Source organism: Acromyrmex echinatior, chromosome 3 (assembly GCF_024713525.1).
Source record: "Acromyrmex echinatior isolate Ae372 chromosome 3, ASM2471352v2, whole genome shotgun sequence".
In the NCBI taxonomy this organism is placed as follows: Eukaryota; Metazoa; Arthropoda; class Insecta; order Hymenoptera; family Formicidae; genus Acromyrmex; species Acromyrmex echinatior.
In genome coordinates, this window is record NC_141854.1 from 221,826 (window position 1) to 249,275 (window position 27,450).

At 30.7% G+C, this 27,450-nt stretch overlaps 1 protein-coding gene, 1 long non-coding RNA gene and 2 pseudogenes across 4 annotated transcripts; 3 read left to right on the plus strand and 1 right to left on the minus strand.

The window, feature by feature from the left end:
• Positions 1-1,926: 1,926 nt before the first annotated feature.
• Positions 1,927-27,364, minus strand: LOC105143683 (mariner Mos1 transposase). 3 transcript variants are annotated; one of them, XM_011052140.2, is made up of 5 exons: positions 26,483-27,364; positions 4,193-4,308; positions 3,976-4,129; positions 3,623-3,898; positions 1,927-3,515 (listed from the first exon to the last, which is right to left on the minus strand). In XM_011052140.2, exons 1-5 carry the CDS (start codon positions 26,653-26,655, stop codon positions 3,095-3,097), a joined length of 1,140 nt encoding a protein of 379 aa, XP_011050442.1. In that variant the 5' UTR covers positions 26,656-27,364; the 3' UTR covers positions 1,927-3,094. The 3 variants fall into 3 exon arrangements, with proteins under 3 accessions (XP_011050442.1, XP_087260145.1, XP_087260144.1); XM_087404019.1 differs by lacking the exon at positions 26,483-27,364 and adding an exon at positions 4,369-4,482; XM_087404018.1 differs by lacking the exons at positions 1,927-3,515; positions 3,623-3,898; positions 3,976-4,129; positions 4,193-4,308 and adding exons at positions 17,365-18,380; positions 18,745-18,925 and having other exon boundaries at positions 26,483-26,623.
• Positions 10,317-12,368, plus strand: LOC105143682 (uncharacterized). Its single transcript, XR_015544406.1, has 2 exons — positions 10,317-11,615; positions 11,900-12,368. It is a non-coding gene; the product is annotated as an uncharacterized LOC105143682 (long non-coding RNA).
• LOC147910061 (uncharacterized) lies at positions 15,506-17,335 on the plus strand (annotated as a pseudogene).
• Positions 15,508-16,600, plus strand: LOC147910062 (uncharacterized; annotated as a pseudogene).
• Positions 27,365-27,450: the final 86 nt, after the last annotated feature.

Consider the following 27,450-nt stretch of genomic DNA (forward strand, 5'->3'; position numbering starts at 1 on the left):
TTACAATCTGTAATTTCTTTATAGCGTCAATTTTGACGATATAATTTATTCTACTTAGACAATAACAATAATTATATTAGGACTCTCGAATTTTAAACAATACAAAAAGATAAATATAATAGGTTAATGAGAGTCAACGATAAACGGCGCAATTATTTAGTGAACAATCAATACTCAGATATTGGATTGATGTTTTCTTTATTTTGAACGTTTCGATTCTCTCTGAGGAGTCCTCCTCAGCAAAAATGATACAAGTATAATTAGCTCACATATCCATAATGCTTAAATCACTCGCAAATTGACAAATATGCAGCGTTGTTAATCATCACGGAACATGAAGCAGTGCATTGAAGCTTTGTTGAACATATTAAAACTTAAAAAGTAGAATTGTTAAGAATCATACATTTTTAGAACACATCCGTATACGACGTGTTATTCAGATATGCATCTATATGATATCTAAGTGTCATCGTACACGGGCGTGTGTTCTAAAAATATGTGATCTTTATATTTGATTTTAACAATTCTACTTTCATATTCCGTAATGATTAACAACGCTGCATCTTTGTCAATTTGCGAATGACTTAGGCATTATGGATAAACTAATTATACTTGTATCATTCTTGAGGAAAAGAAACTCCAAAAGAACATCGGATCGTTCAAAATAAAGAAGACATCCAATATTTGAGTATTGATTGTTCATATAAATAATTGCGTTTATTGTTGCTGACTCTCATTAGTCTATTTATCTTTTTGTATTATTTTATTTAATTTATCTATCAATATTATTAAGGACGTACATACAACCATTTATATGATCTGACTACATCATTAATACGACTGGAATTTATTCTTTTATTCATACTGACTGTCCTTTCTTACTATTAACCGATGAATTGGTTCGGAATCATGACGCTTCACTACATCGTTTATTATTTACAGCTTGACTTAACATATGGTTGCGATATATGATTACCATTCTTAACACAAAAGTGAGATGATTCTTAAAAATTTGTTATATTATCTATTGTAACTCGAATGTGAGATCATCCTCATAATATGTTAATATAATTAGATATTTGGGTATTTATGTATTTCTGCGATTAAGTAGTCGAAATGTACGTTGAAACTTATCGTCGGAAAATTATAATTTGTGATTAATAAATATTATTTGGTATACCTAACTCGTTTAATATATGCTTTGGGTTTTACTATTTATTAATTTATTGTTATACAAGTGAACAGAATTGATTATTTATATTGTAATAATTTATTTTTATTCGTCCAATGAATAATTTAAAAAATGTCGTTTATATTTAATTTAACCTCGAATATATAATATTAAAAACTATTCTATTACCTTTCTTTGTTTGTGTAATAACTCATCATGCGAAGCAACTTTCAACCTTCCCCCACTTCAGGGGCGCACGTCTTGTACGCGAAACAACTTTCATCTCACCTCCCCCTCCCCCTGCTTAATGGCGTGCGACTGCCATGTGAAGCGACTCTCATCCTACCTTACCTCAGCTAAGGAGCGTACGACTTTCCACGCGACTATCATCCCACCTCTCTCTCTATCAAATCGTACGCCTCTTGGGAGTGATGCAGTGAAGTCGTTTCACATGGAAGTCGTGCACCTCTCAACAGAGGAGAGGTGAGGTGAGAGTCGCTTCGCGTGGAAAGTCGTACGCCCCTCAGCAGGATGAGAAGTGGAATGGATCTTACTTACAGATTTCTATGCAAAACGACTATTTTATATGGTAGAAAATAACTTTTTAATGAATGACGAACGACGGCTAAAATCTATTGGAGATCATTCAAGATTATTGTCTTGACAACATATGTCAAGATCAAGATTATCGGTTCGGTTGCTCCCATTTTCTACAGTTTTACTCGTTTTAATATGATACTGGATTGAGCATCAAATTATTAAAATTTGCTTGTTTATTTAATTTAATTTGTGACATTATTACAGCAGTTTAATTGTGTTTACAAGTCTGGACTCCGGAAAACTAATGCGTACAATTCGAATGACTACAAATATAGTACAGGGTGCATCATCAAAATTTGGACAAATTTCAATTTAAATTTTCTGCTATATTGTACCTCCGCCAGAGGTTGTTGTTGGCATCTGAGAAAGCCTGATGTTTCTAGTAAACAGTCAATTCATATTCTCTTATAAAATGGCGATGTTGAAACCAAGTGCGATAGTATAATCGAAGAGCCGCGATCATTGAAGCCGTGATCTTCGAACTGGGTGCTTAGCAACGGAAATAATTCGGTTCTTTGGATATCCGAGATCAATCATTTATGATGTTATGTTGTAAAATATACAGCTTTAGAACAGTTCAACGAAGATTCTAGTATGCCAGCGAGGAAGAGTCACTTGAAAGAAACGCACCGCAAGGACTTCCGCAGTCGTTAAAAGGACTTAAGCGCTGATTTCGGATGACCCAGGGCAATCGTTGCGCGTTTTGATGTAGTAAAACCGTGAATGGAAACTGTGGCGTTCGGAAGGCCATATCTTTTTCAGCAGGACACCAGCGGTACACTAGCTCATACGAGTCATTTGATTCAAAATTGGCTCTCAGACAGCGTCGATATGTTTTGGTCCAAGGAGTTCTCCCAACCCAGATTTAAATTCCTTGGACTACTACGTATGGAATGTAGTTGAAAGGGTTATAAACAAGTCTCGGCATCCCAATGTGACGTCAGTAAGGACCGCTATTAAAACAGCATTCGTCGGCATGGACAGCGCTACATTACAGTGTGCGTGCGAACGCTTCAGACCGAGAATAGAGGCCATCATTTCAAGCTAATAGGGGATATATTAAATAATTGTACTCTACAGGAATCCCCCAAGTGCCATGTAAAAGGATTTTTTAATTTTTAATTTTTCATTAAAAACATTTTGTTTAAAGAAATTGTTTCGATTTGTCCGGATTTTGATGACGCATCCTGTATATATGCATGTACATATGTATATAATTCACATTGGATTATTTAAAGCATTAAAGATTCAGCTTTGACCGTTACAGGTTTTAATATTCTTGCTTGTGTATTCATATGGTTTTAATAAATCATTTATTATTGTTTATTTATTTGTGTTTGACAAAGTGACAATAACAGGCGCCTCATCGTCCGCCTCTTCGAGTAAATTCGAAAAGTCCCACAAAAACTTGGCGGTCAATCGACCCTGTAAACGCTTGGCGTACGATTTCAATCGACCGTCCACCTCAGAATTTGACTCGATATTACCGAATAAGTTGTACAGATTACGATATACAAAATTATTGCTCGCTACAATGTCGCAGAGTACTTCTTCTGGCACGTATGATAATTCTTCTTCCAGGGCATGCAGAAATTCTATATATATAGAGCGATATTGTGGAATCATGTTATCGGCGCCACAAATCAGCGATATGAGTTTCTTCCATTGCTCGAAAGCATCCAAGCTCTGACCAGCTAGGAAGCAAATAAACGTCAGCTGCATTTCCCCGATAATTTCGATAGGTCTAAAACAATTGAACTTTAAATATTCATACAAAACTCGTTTTTTCTCACCGATCATATTTTTCTCGCTTTTAGTCTTTAAGATCTAAAATTTCAATTCCGAACTTACTCTCGCAATTTTTTTAGAGTGATATCCAAAACATAACTAGTATCAAGAGAATGCCGCGTTATCTCGCTTGGAGTCGCATCTTCGGGATAATGTCTGTCTGGTATTTCTGTAAGCCTGAGTTCTGTACCAGGCTTCGGTTTTAGATTCGGCAGCATCTGCTCTTCCTTATCCTCCGCCGTGAGTCTACCGGAATTTTTTCGTTTGTTATCGGATTCTCGGCCACGTGGTCTCGAAGCGTCGTTGCAGTGCTCCAGTTCCAAAGCGGATCGCACATAACTAAAACATATTATTCCAATAGAGTTACATACATTAAGTTTTAAATTTCAAGTAGACAAGACCTACATCTTACTTACCCACATAATGGCGAACACCTCGTCATGATAGATGCAGTAATGTCGTTTGTTAATTTTGTCCAAGATTTCGATATCTCGTATGGATATGATCCTAAATACCTGTTCAACTCTTTTATGTTATCTTTCAACCTCTGAACTGTCTCGTCAGGTACAGCTGTTTGAAGATTTCATATAGAACTTGAATTTCGCATTATTAATAATAATCCTGATTACTTACATTCTGAACTAACATCTTCCTTTTTGTTATTCCATTTTTTCACTAAGAATTCACCTTTCTGGAAGTCATGAAAGAAACCAACTCTAGGTGCCAACTCACCAAATTTGTTTGCTGCACTATAAAGATATTAAATTATTCAGTGAATTTAAATAGTTGTGTCTATATACAAGTCATACCTATATAAGAAGATAATTGTATACATATAATGATCTCTTGATATAAGATTTAGAATTACTGACTGAATTCATATAGTGAATTTGATCAGTTGTATAAAAAGGACATGCTAAAAACTGTTACACATAAAATCAGCTATGTTAAAAGTAAAAGTATATATAGGACGTTTCGTATCAAGCGGGCCACTCCCTAACCTCTTCTTCCAAAATTTGACGCAACGGAAAAAACCGTTAAGGTCTCAAAATATTCGCACATTTGTGTTACTTTCGAATGAACATTGTCTTTTAAAAAATTCAATATGATGGCTCAAATATGGTGTTTGAAATCCACAAAAGTCACGAATGTTCTTACAAAATCGTCGATTTAAATGCGAAAACTTGATGAATCGGCTTGAAAATGATTATAGTATAAATATATATTATAGTATATAGTATAAATGATTACGAACCTAGAGATAGAATTATAAAGTTCAACATGGCGGATTTGGAATCAGTACATAAAACTTAAAGTGTCATGGTTCATAATTGTTGTTTGTCGAGTTTAATACTTTATAGCGACTATTGATTCAATGGCATCAGAGTATAGCATTACTTGCAAGTTAAACGATAAGTATAACTTATCTAAACTTTATAGTAATCATTTTTGAGCCAATTTATCAAGTTTTCACATTTAAATCAACGATGTTGTAAGAACATTCGTAACTCTTACGAATTTCAGACACCATATTTGAGCCGCTATATTGATTTTTTTCAAAAGGCCACGTTTCATTCAAAAGTACACAAATGTGCGAATAATTTGAGACCTTAAACGGTTTTTTCCGTTGCATCAAATTTTGGAAAGAGAGGTGGTCCATTGAACGCGAAACATCCCATATATATATATATGTATATTTTTTAAATGATTAGTCAAATATTGTATAATGAAATATACAATATTATAACATGATTTAACAAAATATACATATATTATTTTATTATCAAAGTTGATTACATTATGCCATTTTATTTAGATTAATTTAGCATACTAATTTACCAATGTGTTATCTAATAAATACAGGGAGACTAGTGTAGAAGGTAGAAAACTTAATTTATTTTAAGAAGAACTTAAAAGCATAAAAGAAGAAATCAGGGTTTCAGTTATACTAACAAGAGAAGTTTTACAATTGTCCGGAACCGAATTGATTCTTCATGAAATATGTTATTAAACACAAAAATCAAGAGATACGTATTTTTTTTATATATGCGTTAACTCATGTTTAAGTGAAACATTCTTTAAAAAAAAAATGGTATTTTTCTTTCAATCTGAATATCATTGGAAGTATAAAAGATGGACAAAAATTTTTTAAACAAAAGTTAAGAATCTTATTGTTATACTGGATCGTGCATTTGAAAATTCGACAATAAAAAATAGAAATAGTGATCGGAGCTAGATCTTTAATGCTTAAATATTTCAATTTAAATAATGTTAATATCTTGTTAACTATTGTGCAAACTGCAAAATGGTAAAAGACTTTTCGACTCAGTTTAGTTCGCTCTACCTGCTCAGGATGAGTGATGCCGAAATTTATACTATATACCAGTGCTCGGAATTAGTTGCCCATTTCGGACAGATTCCTGAGGCGACCCTCACTACCACTCGAGACTCGACGGCCGAACTCACGTGACGCTGTGCTCCAGGAGCATCGCGATACAAAAAGTATGCTGGGAGCATATCTTCCGGCAAATATTATTAAAATATTTTCTTTCCTACATGATTTTTATTTTAATATTTAAATTTTTTATTATTAACATATTATGTGTATATTCTACAATAATATAATAAGCAATAATATAGTAAGCAATTATTAATCATGTAGGAAAGAAAATATTTTAATGATATTTGTCGGAAGATATGCTCCCAGCATACTTTTTGTATCGCTCTTGGGGCACAGCGTCACGTGGGCTTGGCCGCCGAGTCTCGAATGGTAGTGGGAATCGCCTCAGAAATCTGTCCGAAATGGGCAACTAATTCCGAGCACTGCTGTATATACACGGTGGGGCATTTTAATTGCCCCAGGCAAATATTATATTAGGTTTAGTAAAAAGAAATCCATTATTTTTCCAATAGATGGCTTTAGCAATCTGTATCACGCGTAGACGAGATACAGATTACTAAAGCCATCTATTGGAAAAATAATGAATTTCTTTTTACTACACCTAATATCTCAAAAACTAAGAGGCATACAGGAAAAACAATAAAAAATATTAATTAGCGAGCAATGAGAGCATATACGGTGCGGTACTTGGAACATATCAATACAAAAATATATTCAATATAATTTTACAATACTTTTTGATAACAAATTTTTTTAACGTTTTGGTTTATTGTGAATCACCATCAGCAATACTATATAATTTTCATAAACAATATTCTAATCCGCACATGTTGGAGATGATCACTGCGTTTATAACAGGAAAAAGTTTTATATAAAATAATAAATCATTTATTATTGTTTTATACAAAAATTTCTTTGGAGGAAAGAAAGAGGAAAGAACGGATTTTGTACATATATTTTTTTTTTACCAAGATCGAGTCAAGGTCAACATGAATTTTTTAAATAGGAACCACTATTTTTTATTGCGTAGTATACTATTTTTTCTTGTAGCTAAAGTCGAGGTTTTCAGACCAATATAATAAAGTATTTTTTTGTTAAACATTTTTCGAGTTATAAAACTTGACCGTACTGCTGACATTACCCAGATAACAAAATGCTCACATAACGATCGCATGGTGCATGCACACGAGCGAGTACTCGCACGCGTGTGACCTTCATACGCACTCAGATGCGTCCTCATATCATTCGCACACGTGTACACTAGTTTGATATTCGAAAAAAAATATTAGTCATATTTAAGGTTTACAAATCCTAAGACATATATAATATTATCTATACCTGAAATTAACTACTTCAAATTGATATTAAAAAACGCTTATTTAGAATTCGAACCTAGGACTTCTGGATTATGAATCTTCTGCGACTACATCATTTCTTCAATTGATAAGTATGTTATTTATTCAATTATAACCAGCTAAACCAGCGCACGAAAAAAATACATAGATACAATAAAAATATTATCATTTAACAGATATAATAAAATATAAACAATTTACATTACAATAGAGATAACATTGGGTAAGAATCGAATAATCTAATTTCGCTTGGCCAATGTCGCGCGCCGCAAGTAATCGATTGAGAAGCAAAAAAGAATTGATTAAAAGTAAAATTTATACTCATCACCTATTTTTCATCTGTTTTTATATTTTGTGATAATATATTTTAAATGTTCACAAATATAGTGTGATTTTGTTTTAAATCTTTTGCTTCTAATACGTCACACAAGTGTTCTCCCTTCATGCGTGATGGCGTAATGCCTCTCACGTGTATGCCTTCATCACGCGTGATGGGCAATACGATAGCGATCTTGCGTGCACAATGTGATGATCATGCATGACGAATATCAGTTCTTCCATTGACTTATAATAATTGTTTTAAATATATAATCAGATACCATTTTTAGATAACATTTTACACTCACACGTATGTTCCATCACGCATGGATTGCATAATGCTATTATTACGCTCGCATGGGTGAGACCATCATATCATGAGAGCGATGTAATGGCGTTCTTGCACGCACAATCTGATACTCACGTGTGAGAGTTATATGAGATCATATTAAATGTTATCTAGAAACATATCATTTTTAATAATTAATTATAAACTCTTCTGTATATACGCTATTTGTGCTCACGTATATAAATAATTATTGCCGAAACAATAAAAGAAATCAATGAATAAGGAATTTATATTTCTAGATATTACAGATTATAAATAACATTAACAATAAGAGTTATAAGTAATAGTTTTTATCTTTTTTATTATTTCTCTATAAAGTGAGTAAAACCTTTGTTTTTCATTCATTTTTGTTATTTATTGCTTATACATTATAATCCATATTCAGAACATGCTTTTATCGATAAAAGCGCGCTTTTGTCTCTGAAATTTTATAATATGCGTAATAAACTATAGCGCGCTAACATTGTTGTAAGAACGTTCTGAATACGGATCTATTTCCTTATACCATCTTAATATTATTCTCTTAAAGTTATTTTTGGTCTTATGCTTTAATATCTTATTTACTTGTCGTTTAAATAATTTATTATTGGAAAGTAATATAAAATAAAAATAAATTCAAGGCTAACGAGAATCAAAACAGAAAGAGGTACTCAATAATTAAATTATAAAACTGAATTATTTAATTACTTTCTTAATTATTTTCCAATATCTTCATCCAATTAAACAATATCTTCTTTATTTTAAACGTATGACTTCTAATCGTACTTAATAATAAAATAATTTTTTAATTTATATATAATATGTTTTATATCATTTACTCATCACAGTAATGATATTCATTGAAGTAATCTTTTAAGCATAATAACTTCTTGTACCACCATTTTACTACAGCTATATTATTGCAAAATCTTCGATATCACCCCTGGTGGAAAAATTTCTATGCCAAAGTATGCCAAAAAGTACGTCTTTCTATTTCTACGACTATGGCGTAGAATCGCGTTGTTAAACATAGAAATAATTACGCCAAGCTATGCAAAAGGTGTAAAATGATGTACTTGGACATAATTAGGCATAAAAAATACGCCAAAGTACGCGCAATTAATTATTATTTCTCGAACTACGTTTTCTATGCCGAATTATGCTAATTTTGATTTTTTCATAGTAGTCAAGAAAGTATGCCATTCTACGCTTTTTTTTACGCGGAATTACATTTTACTCTGATAAATGGGCACAGAAATAACTATACCAAACTACACTAATCTACGCGTTGCATGAAAAAATCGTTTCCTGAAGTACGTGTTTCTATGCCAAACTATGCCAAAGCACAATATTTACCTTTTAATTTTTAATTTGTGACAAAATACGCCATTCTACGTCATTTTATGCGGATTTACTCTTAAGACCTAAACACAATATCGATTGTCGCCTCCCGTTGCACAATGCCGCGAAAGAAATAAAAAATGTCAACCAATCTGATTTCGTATATAGACTAGTATATTCTTTCGCTTCAAGATATATAGCATATATAAATAGAATGAAAAATCTGGACGCTGATTAGTAGACTATAAGGCGATAGATATAGAATTGCAACTTGTCGGAAATTTATCGCTATTGCCTTATTCCGTATTCCTATATGTGTGCATTGACATATACATTCTCGTTGGATTCCGTTGTTCCTATCGCTATCGCTATTGCTATCGCTATTTCTATCGCTGTCGCTATTACCTCGCATTGTGTCATCTGACCGATGACGGCAACAAAAAAAAATTAAACAACATTTATAAATTATTCAGCAGCTAATGGACCAAACCTATGCATATGCGTAGAGACTTGACAAAAATCATACATCACGATCAGATCGTTATGTTAACGTCTTGTACTGGTCTTGTAGAGTATGTGTGTTTTTTCCAAGTCTCTACGCGTATGCGTTTGGTCTGGCTACTGAATAGTTTATAAATATTATTTATTTTTGATTAACAATAATAACCATTCCCTTGCATATTATTATAAATTTTATATATTAGGTATAGTAAAAAGAAATCCATTATTTTTCCAAATAGATAGCTTTAATAATCTGTATCTCGCAAAGCCATCTATTGGAAAAATAATGGATTTCTTTTTATTACACCTAATATTTCGACTTTTATGCTATCTGAAATGTGTAACTTGCTTGTTATGGATTTTTAATGTATTTTATTATTTTTTAATCACGGGGGTCCTTGCATCCTATTCGCCCTTGGCTGTTGCGTTCTGGCTAAATTCGGCTGCCAGTTTCACTCTTATCAGCCGACAGAGGACCACGGCGGAGATGTATAAAATAAGAATCATCTAGAAAAGAATATAAGGAGCAACATTTCACATGTGAAATGAGCCCTCAAAGTTAGACTTTAATATTAAAGTACTCATGTTACGATGGAATTCTAATTCCATCATGACGGCAACGTGATAGCATCTTGAATTCATGCCAAATGAGTTCACGTTACTATCATGTTACTTTAAACAGTACAGTGTAAATGTACTCGAAACTATGCTTAAGGGGAGGAAGGCGTAGGAAAGCGTAAATCTTTGACATAGGATTAGAATTCTTCCATGGTTCATTTGCGTCCTTAGGCGTAGTTTTTAGCGTAGTTAAGCGTGTTTTCGGACATAATTAGGCATATTTTCGCATGTTGTGTTTGGCGTACAAAGGTATGAATCGGCTCACTTTGGCATAAGAGTAGAATTCTATGCCAAATTACTTCCGTGTTCCAAATCGCGATTTAGGAATAGTTTTTACGTATTTAGGAATAGTTTTTGGCATATAAATTTTTTCGCCAGGGATATTGTTGAAGTTTTGTCAAAACTAAATTTTACTGGATTTTCAAATTCTTCTGATCTTTCATTTGTATAACTATAATACTTTTAAACCACGAATATTTAAATAAGTGATATCGTGGGGATGACATGATTATGTATCGAAAATAGTAATTTTATTATGTTATTTCGTTCATATAAACTTATATTACTTTATATAGAATCAGATTCTCAATCTTTAAAATAAAAATAAACAATAAATTCAAAGTTAACTGTAGTGGGATTCTCAAACAGAAAGCCCAACATGTCATGAAGCTTTTTAAATTATTAAATTATTAATTTATAAATTCTTAATGTGTAAATAGCCATGTCAAGAGACTAAATAATTCCGACTATATTGTCTTTAAGGCATTGTAAAAGATTACTCGAAGCCGAGAATCTTTTAAGTGATACGTTCATAATGAATGTCAGTTGCTTCTATCGCGATGGATGAAGAAATTTTTAAAGAAATTATTTTTAATAATTGAGATAGAAAAATAATAACGGATGAAAATTGAATAACTCTCAAAGAAGTTGACGATGAACAAGAATACGAGGAAGTATGTTTTGATTTATTGCCAATATTTTTATAAATTATTCTTAAATCAATGTAATTGTATAGATATTTACATGAATGTATAAAATGTCTGTGATTTGTATAAGAATAATTGAAAATAATGCAATTTTTTTCTAATAGTGTAACGGAATATGGACAAACCTAATTCGGATATACAGTATGAGCCAGAAAAACTGCAACGATTTCATGAATCTGTTGCCAATCCATTAGCCTATAAGGAAAAGGTGGTTAGAAAAGACTTTATGACTCCAAAATGGTTTATTAGATTCTTACAAAAAAAAGGCTTCAGTCATTTAAAAAGCAAAGATGCTTCGTACGTAGAAAGAAAATATAAAGCGGAATGGAACACTTGATAAATGAAAGCACATAGAAATAAAAACTTTTCAACAATTTCAAGAAACTAGAAATTGCCTTGAACAGATACATGAAATTGTAGAAAATATTTATTGTACAGAATTAAATTTAAAAAATATTATATATGTCAATAAATAACGCTTTTCTATTTTAGGTAACAATGAGAATTTTGCACCAGTGGGCAATGGTCAATGCATTTCTGTTCAAACATTTCACTTTCTTTGCCAGCAATACCTGGGTCACCAGATTTAAACGGAGATATAACATTAAGCAAAGAAAAATTACAAGATTTGTGAGCACTCGTCAATATACATCATTAGAAGAAATCCAAGAAGCAACTAAAAAATTTCAAATTCAAACTATATCATGTCGGATTTTAATTTGAACTTTGTAACAAATACTAATCAAACCGATTGCAATTATCAAATTCCATATAATAAATCGCTTGCAACGCAAAAACCGTTCTAGTACAAAAGACAAGTTTACATGATATAATACATTCATATACATCATAATATTCTTTAATTGCATCGAGTGAATTACTACCTATTGTCTTCTTATGTATGAAAGAATCATCGGTAAAATTTGGTTTTTTATTATTAAAAAAAAAAGAAATAGATAAATTAATAAATGAATTAAAAAATGTTTATATAACATGCTTAAAATCAGACAAATAATCGAAAATAATATACAAGAAATACTTTACAATAATTAATCAAGTACAATATTAATGACTACATAGAGTCAAACGCTGTTTTCGTGCGTCAATTATGAACAAATATATCTTTAATAAGATTGAAAATAAAATCGTTTATATTAGATACATTATTTTAAATACGAAGTGCTATATGAGTATATTACGGTCTGAATGTTAAAATGTTGAACTGTTATATATATTCATTTAAATAAATTAATTTCAGAAATTATAATTGCGTGCCAATATGGTTGTCGGACTTCCTACGCAATCAATCTGAAATATTAATAATCCCCCCAATTTCCCAAATTTAATCTTAAAAACTGTGATAAACTTATTGCGAAAAATATTGCCTCGGTCGGGAGTCGAACTCGGATCTCTTGCATTCCTAAGACTTTAGATTACCGAGACCTTAACAATATTCCTCGCAATAACCGATATGTATAAAAAATTATACATTGTAGGCGAGCGTGTATAAACAATAATAAGAATGTAAGAGATCCGTGTTCGACTCCCGGCCGAGGCAATATTTTTCGCAATAAGTTTATGTTACTACTAAAAATTACAGAAATAAAGACTTAGCGCTGCTAGATCGTATAAGAAAAAGTATAAAAATAATTAAAAAATTTTAGCAATAGTTAATAAAAATAAATAATAAAAGATAATTACAATTTTAATGTAATAATGTATTATTTAATCTGAATGTTACATTGAATATATAAAAGTAAATTTATTGTTTATTTCTTTTTTGTTTCTCATGCGTGTCTTACAAATATAAGTTTATTTATTTTAAACTATTTATTTTAAACCCAGTAGCTTGCACAATTTATACTACTGTATGACCTAATCGAGCACGCGCGCGCACGCACGCGATACTTTTTTATTCTTATTCTCAAAATATTTCTTATTTTTCTTATTCTAAATATTATAATCATCTTTTTAGTAGTATGTTATTTAATAGTATGTGATCTAGCAGCGCCAAGTGTTTACTTCTTTAGTCGGAATCCATAGTCTGTTCTTAATCTCAAGATAATCTCAAGCAATGTTTTAAGATACTAATACAGCTCTCTGATTGATTCATAATATCTCAAGCACTAGCTTAAAATCGTCTCGAATTTTGAGCAATGGCTATGGATTTCGCCTTTTAATTTTTTGTGATAACATTTGTGGTAAATGGACAAGATAACGCAATTTTGTCATAACGTTTTGAATAATGTTTTGAAGGAGAAATAAGACATTTTCGACAACGACCGTGTATATTATCAATGTACAAATAAAAATAAATTTAAATTTTGAACAAGTGATATCCTTTTAATGGCTGAGTAAAATTATTACAGAAGCAATAAGAAACATTAACATTTATTTTCTCTTAGACGATCCTTCCCTAAACCTTTGTCACCAAACGTGGTAATTGAGTCAATATTGTAGTCATTTAATGAAGTTGTAGATATTAATCAAATACTGAGATCTGTTAATAGGACGCAATATAATTTAATAAAATTACTATTTAAAATTATTTAAGAAAAAACTAAAATCTGTATATAGTCATAAAATAGTCGTAATTAAAATACAATTGATACAAAGGATAATAACAATGTATATCAATATAAAGTAATCTCAATTGAAATACAAATTTTATAACAATATATATCTTAATTTAACAAGGGAAGATTCACAACTGTCCGGAACCGATTTGATTCTCTATGAGATATGTTATTAAATACAAAAATCTAAGAGATTTTTTATACGTGGGACGTATTTTTTTATACGTGCGCTAACTCATATTAAGGGGGGGGGGGAGTGAAACACTCTTTAAAAAAAAACGATATTTTTCTTTCAAGGCGAATATCGTCGGAAATATAAAAGATAGAAAAAAATTTTTTTAAAAAAAGTTGTACAGTTTCAAGAATACTTTAAAGTTATAGATAAAAAAGTTTTTTATTTGTTTTGTTTAACAAAATACTCTCACCGCCCATAATTTTCTTAAATTTCCACATTTTTTTTTACCAAATTAAAGCCATAAATTAAAACCATATTATTTTCGAGAATTAATTATTAACGCTTCCGAATATACGTAATCCATGCTCACATGAAAATATATGAAAACTTGAAAAGATGTCTTAAATAAAATTTATATAGTTTTCTATATACTATATTATATACATATTTAAATTTTATATACAATGTATGTATATGTATAATATTTAGATTTTTTAAATATATAATACTTTTAAGATATACATATGTATACATATTAACCCTGTTATTTCTTTGACATTTATGCCTAAATTTTAAATAAAATTATAAGGTTCGTAACATATTCTATAAGAATTTTGAAATATTTATACCTTTATTATTTATATATTTTTACAGACAACTTTTTACTAGCCATAAGATTTACTAGCCATAAGATTTACAAGAAATCGTAAATATTTATGAATAATCTTATGTCTTATGAATACGCATAAAATTCGAATATTGGTTATAAGTTTTTACGAGTTTTACGAGAAGAAATTACGAGTTTTACGATTCTGCTTAGAATTGACCTATTAATTTCTTCTATGAATAAAAATTAAAAATAATTTTATTCCAAATTCATTCTTTTATAATAAAATTATTGTATGAAATTGAATTTTCAAAAAATAAATTTTTAAAAAATTGTTGCATTTAAAAATACAATTGTTAGAAAATATGTATTTAATAACTATATTTAATATATATATATATATATATATATATATATATATATTAAGTATATTTAAATTAGTTAGAAAATCTCGCGTCTAAATCGTCATGTGTAATGAGATATAAGAAATAACCTTCTAAATTACATATCACGTATCAGAGTCATAACATATTTTTGAAAGAAAAGATAAGTTTCTTAGAATAGATGATAGGAATAACTGTGCGGTAATATAAATTCATAAGATATTTATAATAAATGGACAGTATAAAAATATTCACGTAGCAGTCTTACGTTCAGTCAATCGTTCTGTCAATCGTATTTATACAATTTATTAAATTGTTTTTATATTACGATACAAAGCAAAGTTTAACATTTTTAGACTATGATTATCAATCCACTTAATGTTGTTAGACTTTTATTAGCATCTATAAGTTCTGTATATCCAACAGAAACATCAGTCGCACCACTGAAGCAGAAATAGAATTAAAAGAACACATACAAAAATTATTGTTGGATAGCATTTTTCACTATAATGGGTTGAAAGTAACAGAAAAAAATTTATCTCAATTATCAAGAACCTTAAAAACTACATAATTCTTATTAATTGAAGATGACGAAGAAGCATGGAGTGAAGATAATTTAAATTCTCATCCTCAATGTTCAAATGATGCAGACTTTGACAATTCTTATAAAAGAGCTGTTGAGTATTGGCGGAATTGGGATATTAATGAAAAAAATAACAAAAAGGAATCGTCCGCTAAAATCAGTGCAAAATAAATTTAGAAAAGTTTCATCTGAACATCAATTAAGACGAACAATTATAATACATTCAGGTGGAAATCGTAAATAGAATAGAAAAATTATCTTACATCTCCAAATTTAATAAAAAAAATTAATTAAATACACAGTGATAAATTTACTACAACTGAATTAGGATTCATAGTTCATGATATCGATTTACAAAAAAGATGAGCTTTACAAGCTCAAGAAGAAATAGGAAATTTAAATCCTATATTTAAAGCATCTCACAGGGTATTAAGATTCAAGAAATCCCACCGAATTGTTTCAAGAAAAATTACAAAATTTATAACTAGAAGAACAATAGAAGGTTCCGTTAATTTGCAAATTCAGCTGATGATTTTCTGAAAACAGTGAAACCACTTATCGAACAGTTTGGATCTAAAAATGTTTTTAATTCTGATCAATGTGTCCAATTAGAAATTCATTCTGGAAGATCACTGTGTAATCAAGGAATAAAGAAAGTAGAATGTGTTGTGCAATCTATATCATCAACAACATACTCATACACAATACAATTAATAATATCGTATAATGGAAATTTGCTATCACCTTTATTTATTGTATTAAAAGAAATTAATGGTATATTTAGACGAAGAGTACAAGAAACCTTATTTACACCAATAAATGTTATTGTAAAAGCATGTAAATCTGGTAAAATGACTTCAGGTAATTAAAAAAATTTTCTTTCACGACAAATTTTCAGATACTGTTTTACTATTAAAAAATAAATATAAATTTACATAAACGAAATAATCTAATAAAATTATAATCTCTATCATTTCTCTGATATATTTTATATTTTATTTAAGAATCTCATAACAGTCGTAAAATAATTATTAATTTAATATTTATATTTCTTACAGATTATTTTAAAATGTGGTTAGAAGCTTATTTTCCAAACAATGGTTCTAATAGCGTTCTTCTTATCGATTTATGGACTGGACCAATATTATTTCAGATTTAACATTTGCAGGAAAACATATTATTACTATGATTATACTGAAAGGCACCACAGGAAAAATACAACCATTAGATGTTTATGGATTTAGAATTTAGAAAAATTTTGCTAAAAGATTTTCAGATATTGTTTTATTATTGGAAAGTAATATAAATTTACATCAAAGAAATAATATAATAAAATTACAATCTCTAATACATACAGGCAATTGTCATCTTCACGATATCACAAATTATTTAAATATTCTTGGTTTAAAAGTGGTTATACAAACGAAAGACCAGAAGAATTTGAAAATCCAGTAGAATTTAGTTTCGACAAAAGTTCAACAACGTGTGATCTCGAAGATTGTAGCAGTAATATAGCTGTAGTAAGATGTTTGGTGCAAGAAGTCAATATATTTAAAACATTTTTTCATCATTATTATAATGAATATATAAACGGTACAAAATAAATATTAGGTGTTGGAATTAATTCGTAGCGTTTTTTTAATGAAAGAATGTTATTTATTTCACATGAGCATTAAAAAATACATTAATGAAAGTACTTCCCATCACTTTCTACTACTTTTGACCATCTTTCGGGCAGTGAATGAATACCGCGTCGGAAGAACTGTTCATCTTTAGATGAAATCCAGGAATCGAACCATTTTGTACAATCTTCGTAAGATGTGAACTTCTGCTCGCACAAGCTATGAGCTAATGATCGAAACAAGTGGTAGTCGCTAGGTGCAATATCAGGAGAATACGGCGGGTGCGGTAGCACTTCCCATTTAAGTGTTTCCAGGTATGTTTTTACCGGTTTTGCAACGTGTGGGCGAGCATTGTCGTGCAGCAAGATGACTTTATCGTGTTTTTCGAAGTATTCCGACCGTTTTTGCTTCAATGCACGGCTCAAGCGCATCAGTTGCCGTCGGTAGAGATCTCCAGTAACGGTTTCATGCGGTTTTAGCAGTTCGTAGTATATGACACCCTTCTGATCCCACCAAATACAGAGCAGGAGCTTTGAGCCATGGATATTGGGCTTTGCCACTGATGTTGATGGTTCGCCGGGCTTAACCCATGACTTTCTGCGCTTTGGATTGTCATAATGGATCCACTTTTCGTCACCGGTAACAATCCGATGCAAAAAACCTTTTCTTTTCTGCCATTGAAGCAGCAGTTCGCACGTGAGAAAACGTCTCTCAATATCCCTTGGTTTCAATTCATATGGGACCCAATGTCCTTCCTTCTGGATCATGCCCAAACTTTTAAGACGTTTTCCTATTGTTGAGAAGTCAACTTCCAATGACGTAGATAATTCTTTAAGTGTTTGACATGAGTTTTCATTGAGCAGTGCCTGCAAATCGTTATCTTCAAATTTTTTCGGCTGACCAGGTCGCTCCTTGTCATCCAAGTCGAAATCACCAGCTTTAAAACGTGCAAACCACTTCCTACACGTTTGCTCAGCCAGAGCATATATTATGATTTCAAGAAAGGTTATGTACGGCAAATGACGTCCTATGATAGATGTTTACAATGTATACAGAACTATAGGTAACAACGAAATAGTGTACTGCTTGTGCCATCTCTTGTAAAACGCTACGAATTAATTCCAACACCTAATATATTGTATATAAGCATTTAGAAATGATTTCATTATTAAATATGTTTAGAAATTATTACATAAATGACAAATAAATAAGATGTTCACAGTTATTCCTATCATCTATTCCCAGAAATTTATCGGGTAAACTTTCGAAAAATCCAACGCCCGATTATCATGAAATTTGGTAGAAATACTCCAAATAACGTTAAATGAATGCCCTTAAATGGATTTTCACCGACAAAAAAGTTTAATGTCAAAAATGTTTAAGTTATATACCTAAATGCATTACCGTTACATAGCTCGCTGTAATAAGGCGTGAAGCGACTTCCATCCTCCCTTCCCCCTTTGATCCTCCCCCCTCTTCTGCTACTTCAGGGGGTGCACCACTCTCACCCCGCCTTCCCCCTTGCTTCAGGGGCGCACGACTCTTATCTTCGATTCTCATCCCCTCTCCCCTCTGCAAAGGAACGTACGATTCTCACCCCCGAAGAAATAATAACAGGGTTAATATGTATATATATATATATATATATATATATATATATATATATATATATATATATATATATATATATCTTAAAAATATTATCAATATATTTTTCTAAATACATATACATACATATATACATTATATATAAAATTTAAATACATATATAATAAAGTATATAGAAAACTATACAAATTTTACTTGAGACATCTTTTCAAGTTTTCATATGTTTTAACTATTCCGACAATTACTTACACATATAAGCATGGATTACGTATATACGGAAGCGTTAATAATTAATTCTCGAAAATGATATGTTATAATTTTATTACACATGATTAAATTCGTAAAAAAAATAATCTTTAATTTGGTAAAAAAAATGTGAAAATTTAAGAAATTATAGGTGGTGAGAGTATTTTGTTAAACAAAAAAATAAACAAAAATTTTTTTATCTATAACTTTAAAGTACTCTTGAAACCGTACAACTTTTGTTTAAAAAATTTTTTTCTATTTTTTTATACTTCCGATGATATTGCCTTGAAAGAGAAATACCGTTTTTTTTTTCAAAGTGTTTCATCCCTTAAACATGAGTTAGCGCATGTTATAAAAAAATATGTTGCACGTATAAAAAAATCTCTAGATTTTTGTATTTAACAATATATCTCATGGAGAATCAAATCTGTTCCGGACAGTTGTGAATCTCCCCCTATAAGTCAAACTGTTTAGCTCCAATGTCAATTAATAAAGTAATAGCATCGTAGTCAAAATTGTATCTCCAATTAACAAAATATATATAACAACATGTAGACAACATGTGACAGAGATAAACGTTCGCTGTTCGTTAGAAAAGATGTTATAACTTGAAATAACGGAGAAAAGAGAAGAAGGCTGTATGTGAAATGAGAAAGGTAGAGGGATAGATAGGAGCAAGAGAAAGAGACAAAGGAATAGGAAATGAATTAAAAGAGGGACAGTTATTGTATGATATAATTTGGTGATAAAATTCTGGTAAATATTCAGTTTCCACTTATCTGTTTAAACCTTGCTTTTGCATTTTTATGAAAAATGAAAATTATGATTTTAATTTTTCATTTGATCTAGATTTTAATTTTTCATTTGATACATTAATTTTTTTCGAAGAATAATAATTTTTGACAGAGAATTAAAGTTGCCATTACTTGGGTTGGAATAAGAAGACCTTCAATAAGAATATCTTTGAAGAAAAATTAAAACTACTATTAATTGGGTTGGATACTTAATATTACTATATATATATAATATGTACAAAGGACTGGTTTCACCAACTCGATTAAGCCGAATCGGTGATTAATTATCAACCATAAATGGTCAAAATTCTATTAAACAGCAAACACGACGAAACCAGCCCAAATGATTCTTTACGAAAAGCACGCATGCTTAACGCTTTTTTTACCTTTCTTTAAAAAGGTAAGTTTATTATATTTTTATTTTACGAACAGTACAATAAAAAATATTTATATTCAAAGAATTATTTACCTTGAAGAACAAGTTGCAAATATAAATAATAATACGATACTTGCAGTGTGTTGCAAACATTAAGTGAAACATACTACTTATATCGTGATACGTGATGAGTTAAAAAACAAATGGATTACGGGAAATGACGAATATATATGTATCTTTATTTTGCACATTGCTTATTGAGATTTTTATCCGTATTCATAGTCAGACCTTGAGCGAGTCTATGAAGTTAGCACCCCAACATTGAAATTCCGTAGTTCTGATTAGAGTTCCCGTTTCCTTTTGACGAGACGAAAAGTTTTTTAGAATTTATACCAAGAATTCCGCTCAATAACTATTTTTAAATAATTTTTTTTAATGGGATATTAACTTCTTATCAAAAATTGAGATCGAATAATTCTGAGTAGCCCAATAGCTTCATTTCATGAGTACCCAAAGTTCTTGATGCGTATTTAAAAAAATTGTTTAAAAATAAAAAATAAAAAATTTTTGAAAAATCAATTTTTAGATACAATAGTTCTGAATAGAGTTTCTGCTTTCAACGATACGAAGAGTTCTCTGTATTTTTTAACTTGAGATTCGCTTAATAACAATTTTTAAATAATTTTTTTAAATGGGGTGATAACTTCTTATCGAAATTCGAGATCGAATAGTTCTGAGCAGCTTAATAGCTTTAGTTTAAAGTTCCTGATACATAAAAACAATTTTAACACACAACAAAATTTATAAAAAAAATTTTTTTATGCAATAGTTCTGTAACACGTTAATTGTTATTCTATCTATTTCGAAGAGTTTTAAGCAATTAAAACACATACCCAAAAATAAAAGAGATATGTATTTAAAATGAAATTTGAAAAATTGGTTGCAAAAGCACATATCTCCTTATGTAGCCATCCAATCGCTTTTGTACTTAATACTTTTCGTTAGGGCTCGTCGAAAAGGGCTCTGTCCAGAACTCTAATCAGAACTACTGGAACTTTTAAAAAATTTTTCGACGTCAGTCTTAGAACATTTTCATTAATAGAGTTCAAATGATCCCATATCTCAAAAACCGTTGGTCCAATCGCTTTTTCATTTAATACTTTTTGTTAGGGCTCGTCAAGATCTGCCTAGAACTCTAATCAGAACTACTTAAAAATTTTTCAACGTCGAACTTAGAAAATTTTCAATAATAGAGTTCAAATGTGCGGAAAAATAGCATTCAAATTGCGGAGGCACTACCAGGTGTAGAAGTATGAAACCGGAATTTTTTTGTAAAAATTACACCTCTGTTGTTTGAAAATGATAAAAAATTTTTTATTCAAAATAATCTCCATTGCTATTTATACATTTTTCCCACCTCTCCGGCAATGTATGAATGCCACGTCAAAAAAACAGTTCTTCTTTTGAAGCGAACCAGTTATCGAGCCATTTTCGTACATTTTCATACGAATTGAAGTGTTGTTCAGCGAGAGCATGTCCCAGTGATGCGAATAGATGATAATCGGACGGAGCCAAGTCTGGAGAAGCCGCATGCGCTAATATCTCCTAACTGAACGCCTCGATCGTTTCCCTGACCCATTTTGCTGTGTGTGATGGAGCATGAAGCAAAATGACTTTGTGTTGCCTTTTTCCATATTCCGGTCGTTTTTCACGTAATGCTCTATTTAAATCGATCATTTGCTGTCGGTAGCTATTAGTGTTAACGGTTTCACCAGGTTTTAGCAGCTCATAATAGATTACACCCTTCTGATCCCACCAAACACAGAGCATTGTCTTCTTTCCAAAGCGATTTGGTCTTGCAGTGGATGGTTCGCCTGGATTCACCCATGATTTACGACGCTTAAGATTCTCAAAATATATCCATTTTTCATCACCTGTGACGATTCGATGGAGAAATGACTTTCTTTTGTATCTGTCGAGCAGCATTTCACAAGTGGTTTTTCGATTTTCTTGCTGTCTTTCATTCAGTTCATGCGGAACCCATTTTCCCACTTTCTGAATCTTGCCCATAGCTTTCAAACGAATGGAGATGGCTTTCTGCGTTACATTCAATTGATCCGTGAGTTCTTGTTGAGTTTGAGTATCATCTTCATCCAATAAGGCTTGCAATTCATTGTCTGTGAACTTTTTCGATGATGGTTTCCCACGCTCTTCGTTTCTCACGTCAAAATCATCACTTTTGAATTTTTTGAACCACTCGAAACACTGTGTTTTACCAAGAGCATGTTCACCGTAAGCTTCGACAAGCATTCGATGCGATTCTGCAGCAGTTTTCTTCAAATGATAACAGAAAACCAATGCTGCAAATCGTAGTTCGTAGGCAAAACTCGACATGTTTAAGGTTAGAAAAAAATATACCGGTGTATGGAACTTAGGTTGTTGTATGTTGGAAATCTTCGTCAGCTGTTAGAGAGAGATGATGGCGCTGCAGATGCGGTCTTGTGGTCCTTAAACTGATAGCTAGTGCCATATATAGTGCCATATAATTCCGGTTTCATACTTCTACACCTGGTATAGCGCTGTTTGTATTTCTACCTACAACGTTCTTTAAATGTAAAAAAGGATAGAATGATACAAATCACGCTAAAGCATCTTCCTATATGCACCTTCATACATGTATGAAACGCCATATTATTATACAATCGTTTGAGTGGCTATGTATAAGGATTCTCTCTGTCAGGTGCCATTTGGCGAAGCACGGAAGCTTCAGCATCCGATCGCTCAGACCGATAGAAAAATATGTGACCGATCGATCAAATGTAACAAAAATTTCTATTAAGCATGTTTAGTTAGTACTTCCAAAATATTAGAAATGCAACAAAAACATTTTATAAATTATACTATTATATCTGATTATTTATGTAATATTTGAGTAAAAATAATCTTATGCCCGTTTTTATCAACTCTAAATTTTAATCTTTAATTAAATTAACAATTCGTCTTTTCCTGGTTTTAAGAATTACAACAAGATAAAGAGATAAACTGACATTAATGTTAATTTACATCGGCAGAAATGGATATATTGATGATTTAAAAATTATTTAATATTTTTTTTCATTTATAATGTAAAATTGTACTTAATAATATTCATTTATACATAATAATAAATAAAACTGAGCTCTCAAGCATTTAAAAAAATAATTAAATAGATAACGAGTAATTGAAAGCAATAATACGCAGTAATTCATTATATTAAAACATTATATATTCAAATCTTACATATAAATCTTACATAAAACGGAGCCGGAACGTAAGGCCGTTTTATATAAGACTTGAGATGCTATTTCATGTGTGCGTTTTGTCGTACAACAAATTTTTCAAGCCTGTTGATTGCTATAGGATAGAGAGATTCGAGGACTTCTTTGTTCTATACACATTTGTTATACAACTAAAACGCATCGATGCAATGGCGGTTTTATATGCAAGATTTGAATAAAACGCGACATATAAAATAAATAAAAAATTTGTTTAAAAGAGATCAGAGTTCCAGATCAGAGTTCTGATCAGAGTTCTGGGCAGTTTTCGACGAGCCCTAACGAAAAGTATTAGGTGATAAAGGTCAATGGCGATTGGGTCAATGATTTTCGAGATATTGGGACATTGAACTCTATCATTGAAATTTTTCTAAGTCCGACATTGAAAAATTTGTTAAGAGTTCCAGTAGTTCTGATTAGACTTCTGTGTAATTCGACAAGTTCTATCGAGAATATATTAGATGAAAAAGCGATTGGACCAACGGTTTTCAAGATACGCGGTATATAATAAGACATCAAAAATTTTTTTGAGTTTCAATAGTTCTGATTTAGAGTTCTGGGCAATCCTCGACAAGTTCTATCATAAAGTATTAGATAAAAATCCGACTGGATGGCTGCATAAGGAAATATGTGCTTTTGTAACCAATTTTTCAAATTTCATTTTAAGTATATATCTCTTTATGTTTGGATCTGTGTTGGTTTTAATCGCTTAGAACTCTTCGAAATAGATAGAATAACAATTAACGTGTGACAAAACTATTGTATAAAAATTTTTTTTAATTTTTAATTTTTTTTTATAAATTTTGTTGTGTCAAAATTGTTTTTTATATTATCAGGAACTTTAGATATTCATAAAATAAAGCTATTAAGCTGCTCAGAACTATTCGATTTTGATTTTCGATAAAAACTTAGCACCCCATTTTTTTTTAATTATTTAAAAATATTGAGCAAAACTCTTGTTATAAATTATAGAGAATTTTTCGTTTCGTCAAAAGCAAACGGAAACTCTAATCAGAACTACAGAATTTCAATGTTGGGGTGCTAACTTCACAGACGCATATTCAAGGCTTCCTTAAATTTATCTTTAGATGCTCAGTAGTCCAATAAAATAATTTGTAAAGCAGTTAAAGATAAATTTAAGGAAGCCTTAAATATAAGGCCTAACTAATACAGGCATTAATCATTTCATTAAAACACTATGTTTTAATTATCAATTTAATTAATTTTAATTAGAAATGATTTACGAAATGTTCATCATTAAACATATATATTTTGACTTTTACAAAGTTAAATTTTTTTTTTAACAATGTCTTAATAGTTTTCTGCAAATAGCTCATTGCAAAATTAAAAAAAAAATATTTGCTTGCACTGCTTCTTTCTTTAAGAAATTTAAAATAGTCTATTTCATAATTTTTAAAAAAGTAAAATTTAAACTTAGAATTTTACAGTAATTTAATTTTATCCTAGATTAATAAATTCCTTGATAATAATTTCCCTGATTTTGTCCAATTTTCTCGGCTCTCTTTGACCACTTTTTAATTTCACTGACTTTTTCCGATTTTCCCTGATCGCTAACAACCTTGTTTTAGTTATAATCAGAATGTTTAAAATCGATGCATAAGCCAAGTTTAGAATACCTTTAACCTTGACAGATCCCAAAAAGATATGAAGCTTTATATTTTTAAAATCTTTTTTTTAAAACGGGACTTAAACTACCATTTATCCAAAATTTCAAATAATCTTTTTGCATCTTTCAACCACATATTATTCCTTGGACGTCAGTCTTTGTGATTTTTTTAAATATATGTTAAAATTAAAAACTTTAAAAAGCTACTGCATTTTTATATTCTACAGTGTTTGAAATATGTTCAGTAATTTTGGTAATTTTAAAGAACAAAAGCTATAAATACAGCAATCAATTAAAATGTTGGGGTCATTTTGTTTTCTATGTGACCAACATAAAATTCTTAGGTGTGATCAAAGGATTAAGAGTTCTTCGAGAAATATTTTTGAAATATTTCATAAAGAACTTTGAAAAATAGCTTGATGTTGTCTTATACATCGATTTTTATTCATTTATTCTGCAATTTTTAGAAATGAATATCTCTTTAACTATTGTGACATTACAAAATAATAAAAGAACTTTTCAATTCAATTTTTCATAAACAGTATGTACATGCTGACTCTTGCAGCTGATGTAGATCACCCTAAATATTTATGTAATTGTTAAGTCTAAGACCTTATCTGTAATATTCGCAATAATAAAATTGACATTTTAAATTAGCTGTCGCAACAAACTTGCAATCTGTAACAGGACTGTGCTATTGCGATGAGGTCTAATATTTCATATGTCAGACGACAAACTTTTTAAGCATGTTGATTGGCAGGACAGAGCAAACCTTTATCTTAAAAAACCTTGTTGGGTATATCATATGAAATATCAGTATTAATGAAATGTAAATAATATAATGTAAATAAAATATGATATTGTAAAATGTCAAGGAGAACTAAATGGGATAATAAATAAGTAACAATGTGGATAGTTGATGTTTGCAAAGAAAAGGGATACTTTAGTCGATAATTATAATTAATATTATATAGCATGATTTTAACTTATAAGCGACACAGTGCGACACAATGATCATGTCATCTTTGTTGACAAACAACAAGGATGTAATGATCCATAGTGTCACTGTGTAACTTGTGTCGCTTGTTGGAAGGCACACATTGTAAAACAAGTCCGTTCTTGATTATGTGACTGAAATAATATTTCTATTCTATTCAATATTACCTATAATGTACAAAGTGGATTCCAGGTGGGATCAGTTTGAGTCCCTTAAAATTCTGCCCTACATTCCAGGACTTTATATCAATACCGATGTCAGTGCCCGCGGGTACATCTAGTAAAACTAACGTAGCACCTTGTGTCAATAGAGTTTGTGCAACATTTTGATCTATTTCCATTTTGGCTAATTATTTAAAATTGCTCTCTTTCTTGCCTCGAATCTTAATAAAAATATACTCATTCAATACGTATTAACTCAAAATCTGGCAGAGAACCACAGAGAACGCGATGGCCAAAGAGGATGAGATAGAGTGGAAGCATAACGTATTCTTCGATGCTGGCGCCACTCTAGTATTTTAATACGGTACTGTTGTGTGCGTGTGCGCGCGCGCGCGGTGTGTGTGGTGTGTGTGGGACGTCAGGAATACCTGGGAATTCCGGGACCGTTACGGAAAAACTAATGTTTTCGAAAGTGTATAAACGGAAAACCCAAAGAATAGTGAGATCTATTCTTTAATGAAAACCGAAGCGAAAACTGAAATTGGTGCGTTGCAGAGGAGAATTGTCCGAATGACTCCCACAACAATACCCAGTAAACGAGAATGGATTGAAATCAATTGAAATGGATTCAAAGTTTCAGAAATATTGATTCACGAATGTTAAAATGAATGCTTTTCAATTCTGAATGAAATTCATTTTTATTCATTTATAGAAATTACATGGAGCATATCTTTATGCCTTTCAATCTAAAAATAATAGCTTTCCTGTGCACAATTGTGAATACTGTTCAACTCAAAATTTTGAATAGGAAATACAGTTTTTTAATCCAATTGCATCCAATTGAATCTAATTGAATCCAATTGAATCCAATTAAATCCAAAAAAAGTATTTAACATACGCATTCGGATAGAAAAAAATTTCAATCCATTTTAATTCATTCTCGTTTGCTGGGTAAGAATGCATTATTTTTCTTT

Bases quoted from the DNA above. Each gene is read 5' to 3' on its own strand.
- LOC105143683 (XM_011052140.2), bottom strand. From the start codon at position 26,655: ATGGAAATAGATCAAAATGTTGCACAAACTCTATTGACACAAGGTGCT. The intron at 4,309-26,482 runs GTAATATTGAAT...ATATCTTTATAG, and splicing joins ATCCACTTTGTACATTATAG to TGCAGCAAACAAATTTGGTG. The intron at 4,130-4,192 runs GTAAGTAATCAG...ATCTTCAAACAG, and splicing joins GGAAGATGTTAGTTCAGAAT to CTGTACCTGACGAGACAGTT.